This window comes from Myxine glutinosa, chromosome 2, assembly GCF_964187855.1.
Source record: "Myxine glutinosa chromosome 2, kmMyxGlut1.1, whole genome shotgun sequence".
NCBI classification, from domain to species: Eukaryota; Metazoa; Chordata; class Myxini; order Myxiniformes; family Myxinidae; genus Myxine; species Myxine glutinosa.
The window spans coordinates 238,903,587-238,926,410 of record NC_136262.1 but is presented as its reverse complement, the minus strand read 5'-3'; the positions used below and the strand labels follow the sequence as shown (position 1 = coordinate 238,926,410).

The window sequence follows — 22,824 nt, the reverse complement described above, 5'->3', positions numbered from 1 at the left end:
CATGGTAGTGATACTCTTTGTCCCCATGTTACGGTGAGGTGTCGGGTTTCGTTTTTGCATCTATTGGAATCGGAGTTTCCCCTAGCTGCTGTCGCTATCAATAGTATTGTACCTATGATTAGGCCCATCCTTACTGTGTTCTGGGGGTGTGGTGTCTGGTGCTTGTATGGCCAACTTACAGTGCGTGGCGTGGATCCACGAAGTCTTGCCCTCGCAAAAGACTGCCGTTGGTGTAGTCAGCAACACCTGGACTGGTCCCTTCCACCTTGGTTCCAAGGCGTTCTTGCAGGTGAAGTGCTCCACGAACACCTGGTCTTTTTTCCTCTGGTGGAACACCTGGTCCACAAGTCTCCTGGGAGCGCCTGGTCTACAGGTCTCCAATTCATAGATTCAATTCATTCAATTCATAGTTTCATAGAACACCTTTTCTCCAATTTCCTAATCCACTTTTTTTTTTCAAGTGGATCCAATTTTATCCAATATTCAATTTTTAAATTCAATCCCATTTAATCCAGTCCAATTCAAATTAAATTCAATCCTTCTCTCAGCATCCCATTACCTGTTTCCAACATCAATAAAAATAAAATTATAAAATTAATAAAAAATCAATCATCTCAACTCTCAAATCGAATCAAAAAATAAAAATAAACGAAAATTACTTCAGCGAGAGTTTCAACTAGAATTACCACAAACCAACCACCATTAACCTCCATTAACACAAACAAACCACCATTAACCTCCATGAACCTCCCCCTATTATTTATTTATTTTCACGAATAAACAAATAATAGAAATAACCTGGTCTACTTCCAATTTCAATTCTGGTCAGTTCTGGTGTCTGGTCACACACAATGTTTTCCTCACCCACTGTGATTCGCTCACAATAGATTCCCACTGTTATGTCTGAAATTAAGCTACCCTACTGGGTATTCGTGAAGGGGGTCCATCTTTCCCAACCCCTTCCTTCACACCAGCCACTTCACGTTGTCCACCATACTCACTGAATTGTCATCAATTCTGAAATTCGTCTCATGAAAACACATCCCAGAGTCTAGTGTAACAGCCAGACAAACACATAGACACGCTGAAGACCCCAGGGTACCCATCAAACTAGCTTGTCCCCAGATCAACAACACAGCGAAACATGTAACTTTACTAAAATAATCACTTACTCATAACTAGCTGGATAACTAGCATAACTAGCTCAACACCTGGAACTCATAACTAATACTCATACCACTAATTACTCATAATAACTCATAATTACTTATGTAATTACTCATGCCAATACTTACTCAAAATAATGTAATATCCCAATCTTCACCCCTTATGCAAATCGAAGCACCCCGGACAACCCACAACCAATATCAACCACTGTAGCCGCCTTCCCCTCCAGGCAGCCACACACAGCCACATACATCTCCATCCACGTCACACAAGACAACAGCCAACGAGTGTGTCCACCACACAGAAACCTTTGGCAATGCAACAACCGAACACCCAGACAACCAACAACAAAACCCAATCCATCTCCATGGCTCATCAAGCAGTTCCAACTTAATCCAGCTTCACATACCGATTTCCCCAAAAACTCGTGAAACTTCACCCCCATTTTGGAAAAACCCTGGACTAAACCCTGACACCCTAAATAACTTCAGACCCATCTCCAACCTACCCTTTCTGTCAAAAGTTTTGGAACGTGCTGTGGCCACTCAACTCAAACATCACCACTCTGCCAATAACCTGTATGAAACATCCCAATCCGGATTCTGCTCCAGCCACAGTACTGAAACTGTTCTCCTCAAAATCACCAGCGACCTTTTCTCTCCTCTGATGCCGGCAACCTCAACATTTTCATCCTCCTCACCTCAACGCCTCCTTTGACATCATCAATCACACCATCCTCCTCACCCTGTTTAGACCAGCTTGTGCCTATTAAACCCAAATCAGTTCACTCCCAAGCTTCACATGGACCACCTACTACTCTCAAATTATCCACTCTGGCTCCGGAATCCCAAAAGCACTCTTCTCTACAATAAACAAACTAAATAAACAAACTTTACAACGTGAACAAACTCCTCAGCGCCCTGGATACCGCCACCTGTCATTCTGAGTAGACAACAGCATCTCCTTTCTGGCTTTCAGCATCTCCTTTCTCCTTTCTGGCATCCAAATGAAATTCTGGCTTCAAATCAACTTCCTCGAACTTAACTATGATAAATCTAAATTAATCTTCGTTTGCCCACAACCACTCATAACTTTGCCCCCCAAAAAACAAGTCACATTCTTTGTATATTGCCAACATTGTTCATCGTTTAAGTATCATCCAGAACTAAATTTTTATAAACCATCAACTTGTAGATGCATTTATTTATATCCCATTAACCCAAGAACTCTCAATTGCTTGGTTATATTTTAGTAATGTCATATATCCATATTTCTTTTCCAAATTGTTCCTGATATACACATTAATCCCATCTGTCTTCGTTTCCAGATGAACTCAAATCAGGAAATCAACACAAATCCTTATTACCTCCAATCAATTCAAAATTAAATCAAACAATTCAAAACCAGATCGGATCAGCGATCAGAAATCACTTTTCCAATCAACAATTCATTCAAAGACCAAGCTTAAAAACACAACTCTCATCTTACTGTGACAAATAAGCAACCAACCTACTTCACACTAAAACAAATAACTTTTCATCACCCCTTTCTTCTCCACCGCCTCTTACACTTAAACAGATCATAATTACTCACTCATACACTGTTGCCCATCACCCAGTTGCCCCAGACCCAAACACAGGTTTGAAATCCCAGTAGGTTGTTCTTCAATCCCAACCATCATGTGATCCCAACATCTCTCCATTTATTTCGTTCCTCATGGGGTTGGTGTTTTATGGCCTTTACCTCTTACCCAATCACACTGCACATTATTCCCCGTCCTTGATGGATAATTTTACATCCAGATGGGCACAGCATCCCATTTTTGGCGACCCAGCCCTAAAACAAGCCCCTGGACTCCTTGCAGGCTGGACCAAAACCCCCGGACGAAGTTGCATCCCCAAACCCGTCCATATAAACTCCATTGTTGTCCTGTTCATCTCTCTGTGTTACATTTACATTTTGTGACTCACAGCTCCTGCCTCCATGGAACAATGACGCCTGAGCACTCAATTAGCCCTCCCAGTACCAAAGACTTACAATCAGACCGACAGACAGACAAATAACAGAGGCATGTCGCCAGCCCCAGCACAGGACATCCCCTTTCCGGGCAGGTACAATATAATCCACAGCATCGAAATGCCAATTTCTATCCGGGGCCTCGCAAAGCCAAAATCCATGCCTGCGTGCTCCATCATGCAACCCGATCTGTACTCGGTGCGCCCGGCGCCCCCTATAATCAGTGAGTTATAATAACCACAATATCTCTGGCACCCAACTCGTGATACCACAATTTAATCCACGTTACTTGCATCTCTTCATCCTCACAAATGTCCTCCATTTAACGTGACTCAAATCCATCTCAAATCCCCACCGCTCGGCCCGGTTAAATTAAATTCCAAGCGTACTGTATTCTCTGTCCACTAATTATGTACATGATTTTGGTTTTACCCACAATATAATGTCCCGATATTCTCCCCAGATTTAGGTTCTATATCCTGTCGTTAAAGCAACACCCTGTAGACTGACTCCGCCTGTCGTTCTTCCAAGGTTAGTGAATTACCTCTGACCTTTCCCTTGCATATCTCGAACAAAGGTCAACTAAACTTTAAAAGGTCAAACTTCGAATTGGGGTAACCAGCGCTTTATTATCCCACAAGTAATGCAAGTCCGGCGACAATGGACAAATGACCATTAATGTGGCTCTACATAGCATAATGCTAACTTCTACGAATCCAACAACCGTCACACTTCGTCCAAGGACCTTCCGTACGAGGCGTGCTTCACAATGCCCATCGCACATCCTTCCTCGTTCGCACAACGCTTCATCAACGCACCTCCTCGCGTCCACACCTTGGCACAAGCCACACCACATACCGACAGTTGAAACCTCGACCGTCCTCCTTCCTCGGATCAGCGTTCTGTTGAAAACGTGACATTTCTGCTCAAATTATTGAATTTCCAAATACTCTCCCTGCAGCGCCCGTGAGGCAGCTTGTCCCACATTATCTGCCTCCAGACCCATATGCGTTTTAATAACTTAACCTTATCAGCATCGTTCGCCAGCATACCCTTTGTCCGGCGCATCGATCATCCCAAATGCTTCGATGCATCTTCCAGCCGCCACTCCGCACTGTACCTTACTGTATGAACAAGACTTCCTGTTGGAACTTGACTCCGGAAATTAATTACTCTGTCTTGAAATCGTTTATTTTAGCCATCTTAAATAAATCCATCCATCTATCCATCTTATAAATCCATCTTAAATAAAAATCCATCTTATAAGTAACGTATTCGTCCTGTGACATTGCCTGGCATATATGTCGCAGCCGGCCATTATTCCGACATGGCTCGTCTGACATGAACGTCCGACATCCAGCAAAGTCGAAATGACCCACAATGCATTTGGGCACACATCCTCCTCTGAGAGTGGGCGAGTTATCGCCGGCACTCTGAGCAGATAATTAAACGAACATTGCCAGGATTCTCGGATAGACGTTTAATTTCACAACACACATGACAAAAATCCGATTTAAATTCAGAGATCGCCGATCGACCTGGCACTACCATCTTAACGCGATGACGCCACGCCGCCCCCCCCATTTTGGCGCGCACCCTCGTGCCTCCGCACGAATCTCAACACTCCCTGCACGCCGCTCTATTCGCGTTCGCGGCGGGGTTTACCTCGCGTTGGGACATGCAGTCGGCTGTCATAACAAAGTGCTGTCATAACAAATCTACGACCTGACATGTAGTGAGCTGTCAGAACATTGAGCTGTCAGAACTCATCCCTAGCTCGTGAACATCGCAAAAAAACAGGATCTCCGACGCTCCACCTCTCTGACCCAAAATGCACTATATGACACCAATTCCAAAGGTGGGCTACCTCAGTGATACATCCCACACATACAATACACAATATCTGCCATTGAATGAACTCTTCAATTCAAGTAAAACACACATATTGATTCGAATTCTGCAACCATCTCCAAGAAACCGCTTCATATCAACAGTAGATCGACAAGGGCACTCCGGGTGCTTTCCTGACCCGATTTATATCAATTCGCTTCCCAAACAACTCCCAAACAGATGAAAATCCGGACTCAGTTCAGGACCTCGCCTGTTCTCTCGGATAGACGTTAAAATGGACATTCCCGGCCTGAATTTCCCCCAAGTCGAGCAGATCGCTTACAAAGTTTCACACCGAAACCCTCTGCTTTGCACATGACACACAGACAAACACATTGGCCAGACACACACGTCAATTAACATCCCAATATACATTCATTCCTCATTCATGTTACGTCTCTCATTCAAGGAAAAGGATTTTTTGGGACGGGTTTGGACGGGGGGTGGGTTGAGGTGGAAAGGGGAGGCAGGGCGGGGGGTGTTGGGGTGTTGCCTAGAGCCCCGGGGCTGAGCTCAGGTCTTGGGGGGGGGGGGTTGGGGGCATGGTGGCTACCTCCCCTTTCGCGGGGTCTTGGTCCGGATTATGGACGAGCGGCATTAGCCGCTGATTTGCTTGCTTAACTACCTCCTTAATTGTTTTGTCCTGAACTTTGCTTCCTGAACTTGCTTCCTTTGGCTCTGAAGCTTCAAATTCCTACAATGCAGCTCCTGCTTCAATTTTCAATATTTCAAAACCTAACCTGTCCTTCTCACCCTGTGGCCACCTGGCCCATTTCCTGTGAGCTTATTTATTTTCTCTTGTCCACCAGGTCCTGGCCTGCTTCTATCTGGACCTTCTAAGTTCACCACAGCCCATCTTTCCCTGGCATGCAATGGCATACCCCATCTTGTCTCTGGGCTGTTCCTTCCTGGAAAGTTCTCGGCCTGGCTCGACCTCACTTTCCCCCCTTCCCTTTTACCGAACGTTATCTTCACCGATATCCTGCGCAAATCCTTTTACTGGCCATGTTCCTATGGCCTTCTATGTTCCTATGGCTTTCTATCTAAGTTTAGCCACAGCCCTTCGTTCCCTGGCATGCAATGGCATACCCCATCTTGTCTCTGGGCTGTTCCTTCCTGGAAAAATCTTGGCCACCTGGTTTCAACCTATATGGCTGTCCGACCTCATTTTCCCCTCCTGGTGCTAACTGTAACTTTAAGCTTACTGTTAAGTCCTTACTTGTTTATCCTTACTTGTTTATCCTGGCTTTAACAAAACCACGTCATTCTGAGGCCTAAATGAGCCTTTACTTACAATTCTGTTCGAGTGCAGACAGCGCGGATGACAGGGAAGCGGACTGAACCCGTTCGAAGAAGCAAGGTACAAATTTGGAAAGATAGCCCTCTGGTATAAGACAATTGCTCACCTTAATCAAATTAGAGTGCCAGCGTCCCGGCCTCGAGCAGCCTTCCTTCCGTCGCCCGGGTTCCGCTTCCCGTCCTCCGCGTCTGTTGACACCCCACTCCTGGTACCATTTGTGAAGAATCAGCTCTTCGTTTGCAAAGAAGTCCACAAATAGCCTGAAAAATGACGCAGTTTTTTATTAAAGCCAACTTATACGGATCCGGAGGAGACCGACGTCTACAGCAATCTACAGCAAGAACATGCCACGTCAAGCCTTCCTGAAAACACATTGATTCCCAGTCCATTTATATAGGGACACGTTTTATCAGGAAATCTCCGAGGGAACAAACAACACTGGGAGAGGTTCCTCCCACCGTTATCATTCGGGGGAGTCAGCCCGTCCTTATCATTTGGACCAAATGTTTCTCTGGGCTCCGAGAAAACAGAAATGTAACTCACAATGAGGAGAGTGTATGCTTAGCCAAACAAACCCATATATTTTATGGGTTTGTGTACATGAGTAATCCAAAGCATGTTTATACAGAGTCATGCGTTGCTGAGATTAAAACAAAATATATATGGTTAACGATCATGTCATTCTACTAGCATTACGCAAAAACAAGCGCATGTGGGCGTGGTTTTACGACCAGCCTCGAAAAAAGCACACGTATACAATTTGTTCAGCATGACCTCATTTTAAGCCTTTCCTCATCCAAAACTAAAACGAAGCAAAAACCCTTTATTTACTTTATGAAATAGCATTTTTAGACATCATATCAATCATAACACATTAGCACCCAACGTCTATAACTGAACTTTAGGCAATAACAAATCTACTACTTGACATATATATATATATGTATATATATATATGTATATATATGTATGTATATATATATATATGTATATATATATATGTATATATATGTATGTATATATATATGTATGTATATATATATATATGTATATATATATATATGTATATATATATATATGTATATATATATATATGTATATATATATATATATATATATGGGGGCTGCAAAAGTAGGTATACAGTAAGGAAAAACAAAACGTGCGCACAAAACGTATTGTTACAGACGCGGTTGTGGATGTTGGTTTACCGAGCGGTTTGGTATGACCGCGTCTGCACGTTTACCCGATTATACTCGAACGTTGCCGAGTCGCGCTACGCTAAATCAATGAAGGAAAAGGACACAACGGCTGGGATTAAAATGACACGACACCAGGGATACGGTTCTCAAGACCTCCGGAGGAGGTTATAATATGGCGGAAGGTTAGATTACAGGAATGAGAGGGACAGCATAGGAAGATAGGCACTTAGACACGGTCTTATACTAGCCCCGACAGACGACAGATAAACAGGACAAAACTGACTCACACGGGGATTGATGGCAAGGAAAGCGGGTATTCGATGGCTCAAGGTGCACCTTGGCTCAGGGACAGAATCGACCCGGTCCGGTCCAGAGATGCGGGAGGTCTCACAGCGCTCGAGGTGGCGTCTGGTTCTCTCGTTCGGGGCTGAGGCGCATCTGACTTCACATCCGGTAAGTCGCTGCGTATCTCCGGCGGGGAGTGACACGCCCTCGGCTCGTTAGCTCCGCCCCAGATGGAATCGGCCCGTTGCTTCTCATTGGGTGCGGGGGGTTACCGGCTCCGCCCTTGACGAGGGGCCGACAGGCAGCCCCTTCGTGGTAACCCCGTCGGCGCACATGGGTAATGGCGGCCAACCGAGCCGGAGTGAGGACGCACACTCCCCGCGCGCGCCGTTGTTGTAGTTGTTGTTGTAGTTGTTGTTGTAGTTGTTGTTTGGGGAAGAAGATGGGAGGAGGTATGGGAAGGTCCTAAACTCACTACTGGTGCCATATAATCACATTCTGGTGCAACGAAGAGTCAGAATTAATGGAAACGAGTCCTTAACTGACATAGACTAAGAATAACTAGCAAGATGTCCGAAAGTTGTCTACGTGAGATGCGGTGGACCTGGGCACGACATTTAATGGGGGAAAAAGGGGAAGGTCGGTTCTACAGAGTGTTATTTACAGGCAATGGGACTAGGGAATGGGGGATTGGGGATAGTTGGGGAGTATTGGGGAAATAGGGGAATATTTACAAGCGGATATGGAGGCCAAATGCCATATCCGCAACATTGCACCCTTCTCTACCCTCGGGGCGTCCCGACCCGATAAATTTTTACCTATTTTAGTGTGGCACTCAGATGTAGTTCCCTCTACTATTAACTCTACCCTGAGTGCGACAGTTTTACAGATCTTCACAAATGAGTAAATATGTCCCCCTGCGACGTTGCACCCTTCTCCTCACAGAAACACACCCACAGGATAACCGAATCGCGGAAAGAATTCGCAAACTAAACATACAGCCGGTAGGGAGCATTATTTACAAGACTACGCTGATATTTACACTACGATCCAGGACCTGTTTTTGGAGGAACACATGCAGATGTTATGCATACAGAGAGCACGCATGCCAGCATCGATACACCAACCCACGAGTGCTCTGTGGCCTTACGGCCTTTAATAACGTGCAGAGCACCCCTTCCAAGCACCAAAAGCACCACTACACACCCAAGCACCAATCGGTGCAGTCACCATTGTTCATTAAAATAAAAACAACAACCCCTAACCCTGCAGGTGTCTCTTGCTCTTCGTGTGGTGCACTTGGTGTTCTGGCTTCCTTAGAAAAATAAAGAAAGGCGCCAACCGCGTCCATTTCTTTATTGTGGCCGTCAGGGGGCCAACTATTAGTGGTTCACCTGTTTGGCATAGGTGCCACGTTGACCCAGAGGTCCATCAATGGGTGGTGCTTGGCCGCAACAGAACTGCGGTCCATGGTGGGCGGCCACAAACATTGCGGTCCATATGGTGTATCGATCCAGGCAGCAAGCAGCGAAAGTGCAGGCCCACAACTGCGTAGCCAGCACCTCTCTCTCCTCTCTCTCTGCCCCAAAGCCAGATCCTCGGAGGTGGGAGACAAAAGAAGCAGACAAGTGAGTAAGGTGGTAAGGGCGCAAAAGTGCACGCAATATAAGATGATGCACACTGGGGGCACATGGGAACCAGGTGAGACAGGTACGTTCCTACCGTACGCCCCCCCCCCCCCCACCAGGTAACCTACATGGCCCCTCCCTTACCCCTTACTGTGTCCACAAAACACAACACTACCCATAAACATCTATTTTACAAATCAACAAACGTCCCTACTGTCTTCCCCGTTCCTCCCATAAACCAAATTCGTCTTCTCTCCCTCCTAACCAATCAAATTTGCCATTTTCAACTTAACATCAAAATTTGCCATTACCAATTCATCATCAGTCCCTCCTAGGGAGGGAGAGATGGAATCACCCCAATGTCTCATCCACGTCGTGATGCGTCTCACAAATCCAAACAGCAATCCTTACTTCCTGCAACAGAACAAAGAAAACACAGATGTGGAGTCATCATTATCACCACAGGTAAGTGGCTGCGTATGGTGCGACAGGTTCATCAATCCTAACTATTTCCTAAATGACTTTAACAACTTTACATTACCCGGGGTCTTTCCCTGCCAATCCATTGGCCAACTTACACTATGGGTTCTAAAAACCAATTCCCATTGACCAACTTGTGGTGCTTTTCAATTTGGGGTCTCACTCCCCCGATTCATCTCCCGGTGCCCTCGCACAATTTCTGGGCTGTGGCGTGTACCTCTCCCAGCGGGTCTACCCACCTGCACACCTCCACCACTGCAGTTGCCTCCGAGCTTACCTGCTCCTTACCCTAACCTAACTACCTGGGGAAGGCCCTCTGGCGCTCTCCCCACTCGGTGCCCTCTCTGGCACTGGGCTGCCCGATCCACACCCGGGATCCTCAGGCACCCACTGACACTAACAGCTCCCAGAGCCCACCTGCGGCCTCACCTGGCCGACATCCTCACAGTGGTGGAGCGCCCAACCAACTACACACACTAACAGGCTACACGCCCAGCCATTTCCACGACACTAATGCACCCATCCAAATACCATTCTTTCACCTCGCACCACAGATGCCAATATCCAACCACAATTTACCTATACCCTCTACCTAACACTTGCACTACCCGCCCCGGGTATCCGTGATGGGGGTCCACTCTTCCCCCATTCACACCTTCGCACCATCCACTCCACTCCACAATTTCCACCATACTCACTCCACGACCATCCATTCCAATACTCCATACCATTTATTCCATACACCTGTCTTTCATTCACCTGTCGTTGCACACCTGTGCAATCCTACCTGGTGCCACCTGCACCCTCCTCCTCTTCCTGGACCAGTTGGTCAACACAACACACAATCACCACTACTCCCTCATACACTGCTCCACACACCTGTTCAGTTGCACACCTGTGCAATCACACCTGTTCCATTCTCACCTGTTCAATCCTCACACACACGGCATCATCTCAGCTAACTACTCCCCTCTGAAACTTGCGCTTCCCAGTCGTCCCTTTAAACTATTGCGCTCCCACGTCATTATCATCCACACTAAACTACCTGCGTCCCCACGACAGGTATCAGTCACTAACTAAACTTAACGTTACCTAATGTCATCTTCGCTAGATCCCTACAATTATCCAAGCCCTCCCTGGCTCGGTTGTCATAGCCACCCCATAAACTATTGCTCCTTTGCCCCACCACGTGAGGGATGACAGAGTTGCCATCCCACCACATCGGGGCATCTCTCACTATCAATTTTGTTCGTCCAGATTCCAACCAATTCAAAAATTTTCCATTTACTGCCAATTCTACTCACTTTTCTAAATTTCGTTTTAAATCACTATCACTATCACCCTCACCCGTCTACTTATTAGATCCTCTCGGTGCGCCAATTCACGTCTACAGCCCGGCTTCGTACAGCCGAGCAATGAACGCGGATTCTTTTGTGCCGGCGGCTGGATGCGTCCCGCATTCGGGGCAGGGGCGGGGGCTTACCCGGGCCGAGATCCCACGCACCACCTCGGCGTGGAGCCATCCAATGTCCCGATCTCGACCTGCCGGCACCTCTCCACAAAACGTGGTCGCCATAACGACCCGTCCTATCGGGCTGCCCGCTCCGCCTAGTGGAGCCCGGACGCGGCCGTTCCACGCGAGGCCCAGCGTGGATCGCGCACGGCGGTCCTTTCGAACCCGCCGTGGCTCCGATCCCCGCTGGTTCTCGCGGCACGCGAAGCCCGGCACGCACCGAGGGCCCGATTCGGCTATAAGTCGTTCTAACCTCTAGCCTGGTTACCGTCGACGCTTCACCTGGATTCTTACATGCATACGCTACCCCTTTCTTGCTCATACATGCAGCTGTTCCCATTCTCCTCGTACCTTTCCTTACACACCTCGGTACACTCATTCCGCTCGCCGACTTGGTCACACACCTGACCACCGAACACTTTGGCACACATTCGTTGGTCGCACACCTCACCAACACACCTCTTCGCGCCCCCTCCTCGGTCACTTCCTCTGTGACAATCACAGGTGTGCTCTCATTCGCACACCCAACCACGTGCCTCACTACCAACTCAAATGTGCCTTCCCACACACGCTCTACCATTCCAGGTGTGCATCCTTCCATTCCAGGTGTACATCCTCGCTCACCTGTCATAACCAACTCACGCTCCGTTTCACTCTCACTACTCTCACCTCCATTCTTGACCGCGCACTCACCCTTACTCTCGACAGCACACTCTTTCCTCATGCACCCGTCCGTTACACACCTTTCTCGCGCACACCCTCCTGTTACATCCTCTGTAACACTCACCACAGGCGTACACTTCCTCGTTACATCCTCTGTAACACTCACCACAGGTGTACACTCTCTCGTTACATCCTCTGTAACACTCACCACAGGTGTACACTCTCGTTACTTCCTCCGTAACACTCACCACACCGCGCTTCCATGTACCCCCTCGCACACGCGCTTCGACCAACTCACTCTTGACGGCACACTCACTCCTCGGCGTGCACTTTTTCCTCACACACCCCATGGTCGGACATTCTCGCACACCTCTTTTTTCGCACACCTGACCTGTCACACACTTCACCAACGGCCTTTCACGAACACCCGGATCCAAACCAATCCCCAAGCCGACTGAAGCTTTCCTCACATCATATACATTGCCACTCACCTCCGTACTTCGTCTCCGCACCTCCTTTGCCACCTGCAAACTCTTTATTTGGTTAGTGAGCATCACATCATGAGTTGAGCACCCACCTTGCACATATTCCATCACCTCCTCCTGGATTTCTCTTTTAGTTTCTGTTCGTCCCTTCTTAATTTCACTCACCTCTTCTTCCACTTCCTCTAATTTTTGTTTAACCTCTTTTATTTCTCAGTGCGTCTCCTCAAGTTCGTCCTCTAAGGCTACCGTGACCGTCTCTATGTGCATCCTCACCTGCCGGTCCTTCGTCTCCATTACCTCTATCACCTCGTCCAACCTCGTTGTCAGTCACTCACGTACCATCTGACATTCCCTCTTCGTCGCTACCAAGTCATCTTTTAGTTCTTTCTGTGTCGCTTTTAAACCTCCTAATACCGCAGTGTTCCTTTGAACCTGCTCCACTAACTCCGTCTGTCCCACCGTCAGCTGCTCCACCTCCTGCGTCAGGTCCTCTATGCCCCCTTGTAACTTTACAGTCCCTTTTCTCACCTCCTTCTCCATGTGCTCCTTACAGTGCCTCACCTCCTCGCGCACTCCTCCGACCTCCTCACTCACTCCTCTTCTGATCTCCTCTCCCATCACTTGCATCTCCTGCCCAGATGCCACCCTCATCTGCTCCATTTCCTCCCTGTGAGCATCCAGTTTAGTTTCTACCCCCATTCTGACCCCCTCTATCTGCTGCCCCATTTGTTTAACTTCCCTTTCCGCTTGGTCCCTCATGTCCCTCAATTTGCCTTCCATCCTGTTTTCTAACCCCTCTAACCCATTTTTCACTCCCTCTATCTGATTCTCCTGGGCAGCCATTCTATTTTCTACCCCCGTTAAGACCTCCTGTATTTCCCCTAATCTATTGTCTAATTTCCCAAATTTCTTGTCTAATCCCTTAAAATTATTGTCTAACCCCTCACCGGTACCCCTCGCTTCGTCCCTCATTACCCCCATTTGCTCACTCTGAGCCTCCATCCGGTTCCCCATTACCCCCATTTGGTTTCCCATTACCCCCATTTTTGCTTCTAGCCTCTCCATAAGGGCCCCCATTTGCAGGAGGAAAAGGTTCGAATCCATCAGGGGCGCTGCCACGGTCGCGGGCGCCGCGACCAGCGAGGCGCCATTTTGCGCACCCGCAATGTCGGGCGCAACGACGCTATTTTGTGCGTCTGCTACCCTCGCTGCTTCGCTCTCCTCGCGTCCCTCAATTTGGTCCTGGACCGACCCTGCCTCACTCTCCTCTACCGGACCCCAGCTGTCTTGATCCGCCATAGCGCGACTTTCAAAATTCGGGTTTTTATTTTTTTGTAAAACACAATCAAATTTCGCTGTTACAATTTCGAGCGCGTAAAACGCGCTCCGGATCGAATTCTACCTCCCAACACCAATTGTTACCCTAGTGGTACAATTGGTGTTCCAAAATTTGGGCCTAACAAATTTAGTCCCAGGTCCGAATCCGACACTCCTGACACCAATTGTTACAGACGCGGTTGTGGATGTTGGTTTACCGAGCGGTTTGGTATGACCGCGTCTGCACGTTTACCCGATTATACTCGAACGTTGCCGAGTCGCGCTACGCTAAATCAATGAAGGAAAAGGACACAACGGCTGGGATTAAAATGACACGACACCAGGGATACGGTTCTCAAGACCTCCGGAGGAGGTTATAATATGGCGGAAGGTTAGATTACAGGAATGAGAGGGACAGCATAGGAAGATAGGCACTTAGACACGGTCTTATACTAGCCCCGACAGACGACAGATAAACAGGACAAAACTGACTCACACGGGGATTGATGGCAAGGAAAGCGGGTATTCGATGGCTCAAGGTGCACCTTGGCTCAGGGACAGAATCGACCCGGTCCGGTCCAGAGATGCGGGAGGTCTCACAGCGCTCGAGGTGGCGTCTGGTTCTCTCGTTCGTGGCTGAGGCGCATCTGACTTCACATCCGGTAAGTCGCTGCGTATCTCCGGCGGGGAGTGACACGCCCTCGGCTCGTTAGCTCCGCCCCAGATGGAATCGGCCCGTTGCTTCTCATTGGGTGCGGGGGGTTACCGGCTCCGCCCTTGACGAGGGGCCGACAGGCAGCCCCTTCGTGGTAACCCCGTCGGCGCACATGGGTAATGGCGGCTAACCGAGCCGGAGTGAGGACGCACACTCCCCGCGCGCGCCGTTGTTGTAGTTGTTGTAGTTGTTGTTGTAGTTGTTGTTGTAGTTGTTGTTTGGGGAAGAAGATGGGAGGAGGTATGGGAAGGTCCTAAACTCACTACTGGTGCCATATAATCACATTCTGGTGCAACGAAGAGTCAGAATTAATGGAAACGAGTCCTTAACTGACATAGACTAAGAATAACTAGCAAGATGTCCGAAAGTTGTCTACGTGAGATGCGGTGGACCTGGGCACGACATTTAATGGGGGAAAAAGGGGAAGGTCGGTTCTACAGAGTGTTATTTACAGGCAATGGGACTAGGGAATGGGGGATTGGGGATAGTTGGGGAGTATTGGGGAAATAGGGGAATATTTACAAGCGGATATGGAGGCCAAATGCCATATCCGCAACAGTATTTTATTGATTATACAAGCATATCAATAATAACATATCAAGTACTTACTTTTTCCACATGCGAAATTTGCATTTATGTTTATTTAAATTATACAATGGACTACAAAATGTAAATGTTTCATGATATTTGTTATATTATATCGCCTTTATCTATCAATGTTGTTGAAATGAAGATCAAATAGCTGTATGTTGAAATATGTTGAAAAAGTCAAAACTTTACATGGGGTGTACTTACTTTTTCACGTGACTGTGTATGTATGTATATATATATATATATATATATATTACTTACTTTATATATATATATATATATATATATATATATATATATATATATATATATATATATATATATATATATATATATATATATATACAGTGGTACCTCGGCTTACGAGTTTAATCCGTTCCGTGACGGAGCTCGTAAGCCAAATCGCTCGTAAGTCAAAGCAAATTTTCCCATTCAAATGCATTGAAATGCTATTAATCCGTTCCAGCCTCAAAAAAAAAACACCAATTTTTTTTGTTAGGTGCTTTTAAATAACAAAAATGTACTTTATAAATAACAAATAATGTATAAACAAGCACGACCTCGTATATACTGTACATAATACAAGAGAATGTAAAGAAATAAACTGGACCTCTATCCATGAAGATATGGAGAAGTTGTTGTTTGTGTGGTTGAAGGAGAAGCAGCTCGCAGGAGATACCGTGACCGAGAGCATCATGTGTTTGAAAAGATTGAAACTCGGATATCGAGCACGGACCACGAGGTGTTTTTTCTTTTTTCTTAATCTCGGTTTCAGTGAACTTTTGCTCTGTGCTCACGTGTACTGTACCTGTACCTGTAATGGTACGTCAGAGGATGGCACCTGTTGTCATCATATTAAGTGCAAGATGTTCTGCATCGTAAGTTGGTACACCGTGGTCTTTCGGCGGTGTTTAAGCCGGCCGTCTTGGCTTCTGTCACCATTGGCATTGAGTCTTTCGATGTAGGTAGGTCGTTGTGTGCCGGTGCCTTGGCCGAATTCCTTCATTGCTGCATTGTTAGCTCACCTGGTTTTTTATACCACATCTTTGGTTATCGGACCAGCGAATGACGTCATCTCCAAAGTATGGCTTATTCTCACTTGTCTTGGACGATCTTCTACTTCTAGCCTTCCACCGTGCATTTGGTGTCCACTGTACTTACTGTACAGTGCCTGGTAAAATTGATGTAATGGGTTTTTGACCGTCAACGCCATGAACCGTCATGAACCGTCAACGCCATGAACCGCTAACACTCAAAAGCCCATTTATCGCGCCTTATAAAGCAAAACGCAAACCGAAAGCCATGCCTCTCAAGCGAGGCGTGCTTCCGTGGTCACGTGATCCACAGGTGTAGCTCATTATACCCGCACGCGCGACACGCTTTGGCGGTCACGTGACCAGCCACTCTGGAGGCGGGGATCCCCGCCGATGACGTCACCGGCTGGAGCAAGGAGATTCCTCGCTAATGTATTTCGACGATTGCGTGTTTTATATCCAAGCAGAGATGCTTTCACGGCAAGATAACCACGTGACCGGAACCGGAAGCCACAACCGGAAAATTCAAAAAAATAAATTTTTTGAGCTCGTACATCGGATCTCGGCTCGTATCCCAAAGCAACAAACCGCCCGAGCGACGGCTCGTATCCCGAAAAACTCGTACGTTGGGGCACTCGTAAGCCGAGGTACCACTGTATATATATATATATATATATATATATATATATATATTACTTACTTTTTATATATATATTACTTACTTTTTATATATATATTACTTACTTTTTATATACTAGGGCATGCCCGTACGTGGGTGCCCGTTCCTTGCCAAAAAAAAAAAATAACGCTACCCGTACGCTCTACCCCGCCCGTACGCCCGTAAACAAAAAAAACAACGCTCTTCGCTTCCGCCCTTCGCTCTGACTGAATTGGGAGAAATAATGCGCATAAGAAATCGAGAAATTATTATTTTCTCCGGAAGAAATCGAATTACGAACCGTAATGGCGCACGCGCTCGGCTCGGCTCGCTCTCACATCGGCCACGCCTACGCAATAACGCGTTCTGTGATTGGCTGCCGGAAGTGCAGTCTTCACTGTCCGGAAGGTCGCAAATCGCAGTTACGATGAATCGCAAATTAGTTTTAATTAGTTTTAAAACATAGTTTAACGGCAACATAGTTTTCCAACGTGAAATAAATGAATACGCTCTCAAATGTGCCGTCCGAGGCAGAGTCTGTTCGCCACGTTCGGCACACATGATAGCTCGCTGCTCTCTGATTGGTTGAATCGTTTTTTGGACATAGCTCGGTAACTACTTCTCCGATTAATATGAAACCTTGAAAACGCACATCCTCGGGTCCCCAGCAATATACCTGGCAAGTTTCAAGTATATCGGACCCGTGGTTGTCGAGAAACAGCGGTCACAGACATACAGACATACAAACATACAAACATACAAACATACAAACATACAAACATACACACAGAGATTACTGGAATTATAGATAGATATATATATATATACATATATATATACATACATATATACATACATACATACATACATACATACATACATACATACATACACTGCATTCAGAAAGTATTCAGACCGCTTCACTTTTTTCACATTTTGTTATGTTCCAGCTTTATGCTGAAATCGTTTAAATTCATTTTTTTCCCTCATCAATCTACACTCAATACCCCATAATGACAAAGAGAAAACAGGATTTTAGAAAGCTTTGCAAATTTATTAAAAAGAATAAACTGAAATATCACATTGACATAAGTATTCATACCCTTTGCTATGACACTTGAAATTTAGCTCAGGTGCCTCCCATTTCTCTTGATCATCTTTGAGATGTTTCTACACCTTGATTGGAGTCCACCTGTGGTAAATTCAATTGATTGGACATGATTTGGAAAGGCACACACCTGTCTGTATAAGGTCTCACAGCTGACAATGCATATCAGAGAAAAAACTGGAAATGTAATTATACCATTGGGATGGAATTGACTGAATAGTTTGTGGTTATATTATTAGTTCACCTGGAATGAAGTTCAGGGGAACTTAAGCGATGGTGCGTCGGCAGTCTGTCTGTCAGTCCGTCAGTCCTTGCAACACTTGCAACTTCTTGCAACACTTGCAACTTCTTCTCCGATACCTTCTTCTCCGACTTGCAACTGACCAAACTTGGCACAAATTATATTTGTTATGTTGTGACTAAAGTTTGTTCGCGGCATTAACAAATTCTGGGTCTAAGGGGGTTTACTGGGGGCCAAAGTGGATTCAGGTTTGACCCCTCAAAATAGGAATTGGCTTTTTCCCCTGAAACTACACACACAATTCCGATGAAACTTGACCACAACCTTCACCACCCGTGATGTACCAAAGTTTGTTCAAGGCATTTGAAAAATTGAGGTCTGAGGAGGTACACAGGGTGGCCGGGGGTGGGGGGTGGGGGGAGGGGAGGGGGGATGTGTCCCCCCCCCCCCCCCCCCCCCCCAAAAAAGAGGTGTTTTTTGTTTGTTTAAAGTCTCATGATTATGTTGGTATGATTCCACATGCTGCCCTGTCTTCTAGCAACCATTGAAATTGGTTTAAAATACCTTTAATCGGTGCAGTATACTGTTTATTATATCAGGTGAGCGCCATGGGTATTTCCCCTATGTTTATTTTTGATTTTCGGTAGGTATGCAAACCAATGACTGAGCCTATACACCACCAGTGTGTGCAACACAAAATGCACATAACTCGAAATTGCATGAATATCAATTTTGAGACCTCCACATGCACTGTCTGGACCCCAGTAATTCTTATATGAGGTATCATTCAGCATTATAGTGCTGTGGTTACGACGTTTACCCTGTTCAGACACGTGTGTGTGTGTGTGTGTGTGTGTGTGTGTGTGTGTGTGTGTGTGTGTGTGTGTGTGTGTGTGTGTGTGTGTGTGTGTGTGTGTGTGTGTGTGTGTGCGTGCGTGCGTGCGTGCGTGCGTGCGTGCGCGTGCGTGCGTGCATATGTATTTGAAATTCAACTTTTTTTTGGAGTTGTACTGCTCTGGTTGGAATTCTTCATGAAGGTTTATCTGCTCTTTCTCTCTGCCCCTGTATTCCTCTTATTCTCCTTTTGCTTTCTTTATTTTTCTAAACTCCCTCCTTATCTCAGCATGGTGCGAGTGTCAATGCAATGGACTTGTGGCAGTTCACTCCTCTTCATGAGGCTGCTTCCAAGAATCGCATAGAGGTGTGCTCGCTATTGCTCAGCTATGGTGCAGACCCCACGCTGCTCAACTGCCACTCTAAGAGTGCCATCGACCTGGCTCCAACGCCTGAGCTGAAAGAGCGGCTCGTATGTAAGTCGATATCGCTTGGCACAGGGAACAGTTCCGTTACCATTATCCCGTTCTTGTAGAAGGGCTCTTTAATAATGGGAGCAATATTTTCCTCAAAGACAAAAAAAATCCTTTTTATTATGTTATTATTATTTTATTTTTTTAATTTTAGCAATGATGCACATATGTTGGAAAAGGTGGAGGTAACAGAACATCTGGGGACATAACATTGTGCAACTACAGACTTGGCATTTAATATGGATTTTTTTTTTTTTCTTGACTTCGGTTTACTTTCTGAACTCAGTATATCAATCGGGTGAGTTTCTTTTACCCTTCGGTGATGTCTTTGTTGAAAGAACCATGTCACTGATTGTCTTTCGCAGCAAGAAGTCAATAACAAGGTTATATCACAGGTGGTGTGACAAAATGTAAGGAAAGGTACATTTGACGATTGGCTTCACAATCGGGTATATAAGGGTTGTTGCGTTCTGTATTAGTGGAAAACAACTGCTGCACGTCTACAAAAGTTATTGCGGCTTCCTCTGGAGATGGTCCGTCAACTTGACAATGCTGTTTGTCATGGAGTGGTGGCTTTAAGAAATTCTGGCATGAAACAGCGTGCTATTGCTCGGCAGTATGGCATCACTCAAGGTCAGGTGTCAAAGATCTTGAAACTAAATGCTCAGAGGGGTCCCTACTCCAGTACCGAGGCCAGGACGTCCACGCAGAACCACAAGGAGAGATGATCGCCCGCTGCACCGGTTAGTCTGCAATGGCCGTACCAAGTCAGCTAATCGGCTTAGGGCTGAGTGGCAGCAACTGACAAATGTGTCTGTATCCAGAAGGCTAGTCAACCAACGACTGGTTCAAGCAGGCTATCGTGCCAGACGTCCCCTGAGAAAGCCACGCCTGACCAGACAACACAGCCAGCGCCGATTGCAGTGGGCCAGAGAGCACCGTCAATGGGAGCCAGGACACTGGAATCACGTGACCTTCAGTGACGAGTCTAGATTTCTGGTCTATCGTCAAGATGGCCGCGTCGAGTGTGCAGACAAGTGCATGAAGCCCACAACGAAGATTGTATAGTGCCAAGAGTCCAAGCTGGAGGTGGTGGGGTGACCGTTTGGGCTGCTTTTCATGCAGGGGGCAAAACTGACCTGGTTGTTCTGAATGGAAACCTGAACCCGTTCAAGTACAGGGTCATTCTGGAAGAAACATTGCTTCCATTTGCTCGTGCAGCCTTTCGAGGAAACTGTCTTCCAAGATGACAATGCACGGCCTCATCGTGCTCGCATGATCCAACACTTTCTTGCTGACCGTGGTGTAGAGCATATGGAGTGGCCTGCCATGTCCCCGGATATGAATCTGATAGAGAACTTGTGGGCAGAATTAACGTGTCAAATCGACAACTTGGACCAGCAGCCTCCCTCTGTGCGTGAATTGCAGCAGACTATTGTCACTGCATGGCAAGCGATTCCTGTCCAAACCTTGGCAAGTCTCGTGAACAGCATGCCTTGACGTGTACGTGTTCTCCTGAATGCTCGTGGGGGTTACACGAAGTACTGAACTGTAATTTTACTGTCCGTAATCCCAGCCATAATTTAGCTTTTGTTTTTGTTGAAAAAAAAATTGGCTAATGTGCAAAATAAAGAGATACTTCTGGAAAACGTACAGAAGTTTAACACAGTACTGTCCGTGAATTGAGTTCGATATCAGTTTACATCACTTTCAAGGATCAATTAATTTGCTTCGAAATGTCAAATGTGGTTTTTGTTTCTTTTGAAGGTCACATTAACAAAATCTAGAATAATTTCAACATAATTCCAATGAACTTTTGGTTCTAAGTCATCTTGAAAAGTAAGTTCACCCCCACAAAAAAAATTCCATATTAAATGCCAAGTCTGTATATTGTTGAGATGTGGAGTTTGGGATAGCTATATTCCAGTGTGGTGTTAACGTAAAAAAAAAAAAAGAAAAAAAAAGGAGACGAGGGAAGTAGGCAGTGTTCAGGATAAGCAGATGGCATTCATAAAGTACAAAATAACGGGACTAGAGTGCACTTTGTATCTGTAATGGAGTAAATGGAGGCTAATGAAGAAAATAACTCAGCAAGCCAAAAGATAATATGAAAAAGATATGACAATAGAATAACAGTTCCGCATTGGTAAAGAAAAGGTTGACAAGTGTAGGTTCATTGAGGATTAGAGACAGGCATAAAAAAATACAATTTGCTGTTTGTTTCACAAAGGAGAAGAAAAAGACAATTTGCTCATTGGTGTTCTGCTTTTATGGGCAGCACTTTGTCATCATTTTTCTTTTCATTATCATTTTTTGTATACACTGTCAAGGCTCATGGAAAAGCTATAACACAGAATGGATCAGGACACATAACAAAAGGAAAAGCAGGAGAAGGGTGAAACGCCAACAGCATGGCGAAGGGGGAAAAGAGATGGACTAAAAAGGATAATAAGCTTGTTACATACACGTCAGGTGGGTCGACGATAACCGTTGACTACCTGCTGGTGCATAGGCGAGATAGGGGGCACCTCCGGGACACAAAGGTGATCCCGGGGGAGGAGGCTGTTTCACAGCACCACTTGGTTGTCTGCGACATAAGGGTGAAAGGTGCGAGGAGAGCTCGGCGTGTGAAGTACCAACCGAGAAGGAAGGTGTGGAGGTTGAAAGAGGTGACAGTGAGGGAGGCATTAAAAGAGAGGCTGAGTATGGTAGAGGATGATGTGGTTGAGCTTGAAAGTGGTTGGATGTCAATGAAAGATAGTCTGTTGGGAGCCGTTGGTGAGGTATGTGGATTGTGGATGGGCAAAAGGACCACCGAGGCACTCGGAAACATGGTGGTGGGATGATGAAGTTGGAAAGAAGATTGACGAGAAGAGGAATAAGTTCAAGGAGTGGCAGAAGGCGAAGGGTATGGGGGCAGAAAAGGCAGAGCATGAAAGTTATAAGGCAGCTAAGAAGGCTGCAAAGAAAGAGGTAGCAAAGGCACAGGAGGCATGTAGGAAAATGTTCGGAGAGCGCTTGGATTCGGAAGAGGGTCAGAGAGCGGTATTCAGGATTGCAAAGCAGATTGCGAAAGAGAGGTGTGATGTGATGGGGGTGAGTTGCTTGAAGGATGAAGTGGGACAAATCGTTGTGGACCCAGATGGAATTAAAAGAAGATGGAAGAGATATATGGAAATACTGTTGAATGCAGAGAATGAATGGGATGGCAACATAGAGAGTAACC

At 46.2% G+C, this 22,824-nt stretch overlaps 1 protein-coding gene across 1 annotated transcript in view; it reads left to right on the top strand.

The window, feature by feature from the left end:
• Positions 1-22,824, top strand: part of TNKS2 (tankyrase 2) — a gene marked incomplete in the record, with an annotated part of 278,608 nt that overhangs the window by 169,508 nt on the left and 86,276 nt on the right. The window contains 1 exon segment of the mRNA XM_078772377.1: positions 19,415-19,601. Within this exon segment, the coding sequence (XP_078628503.1) occupies positions 19,415-19,601 (187 nt within the window).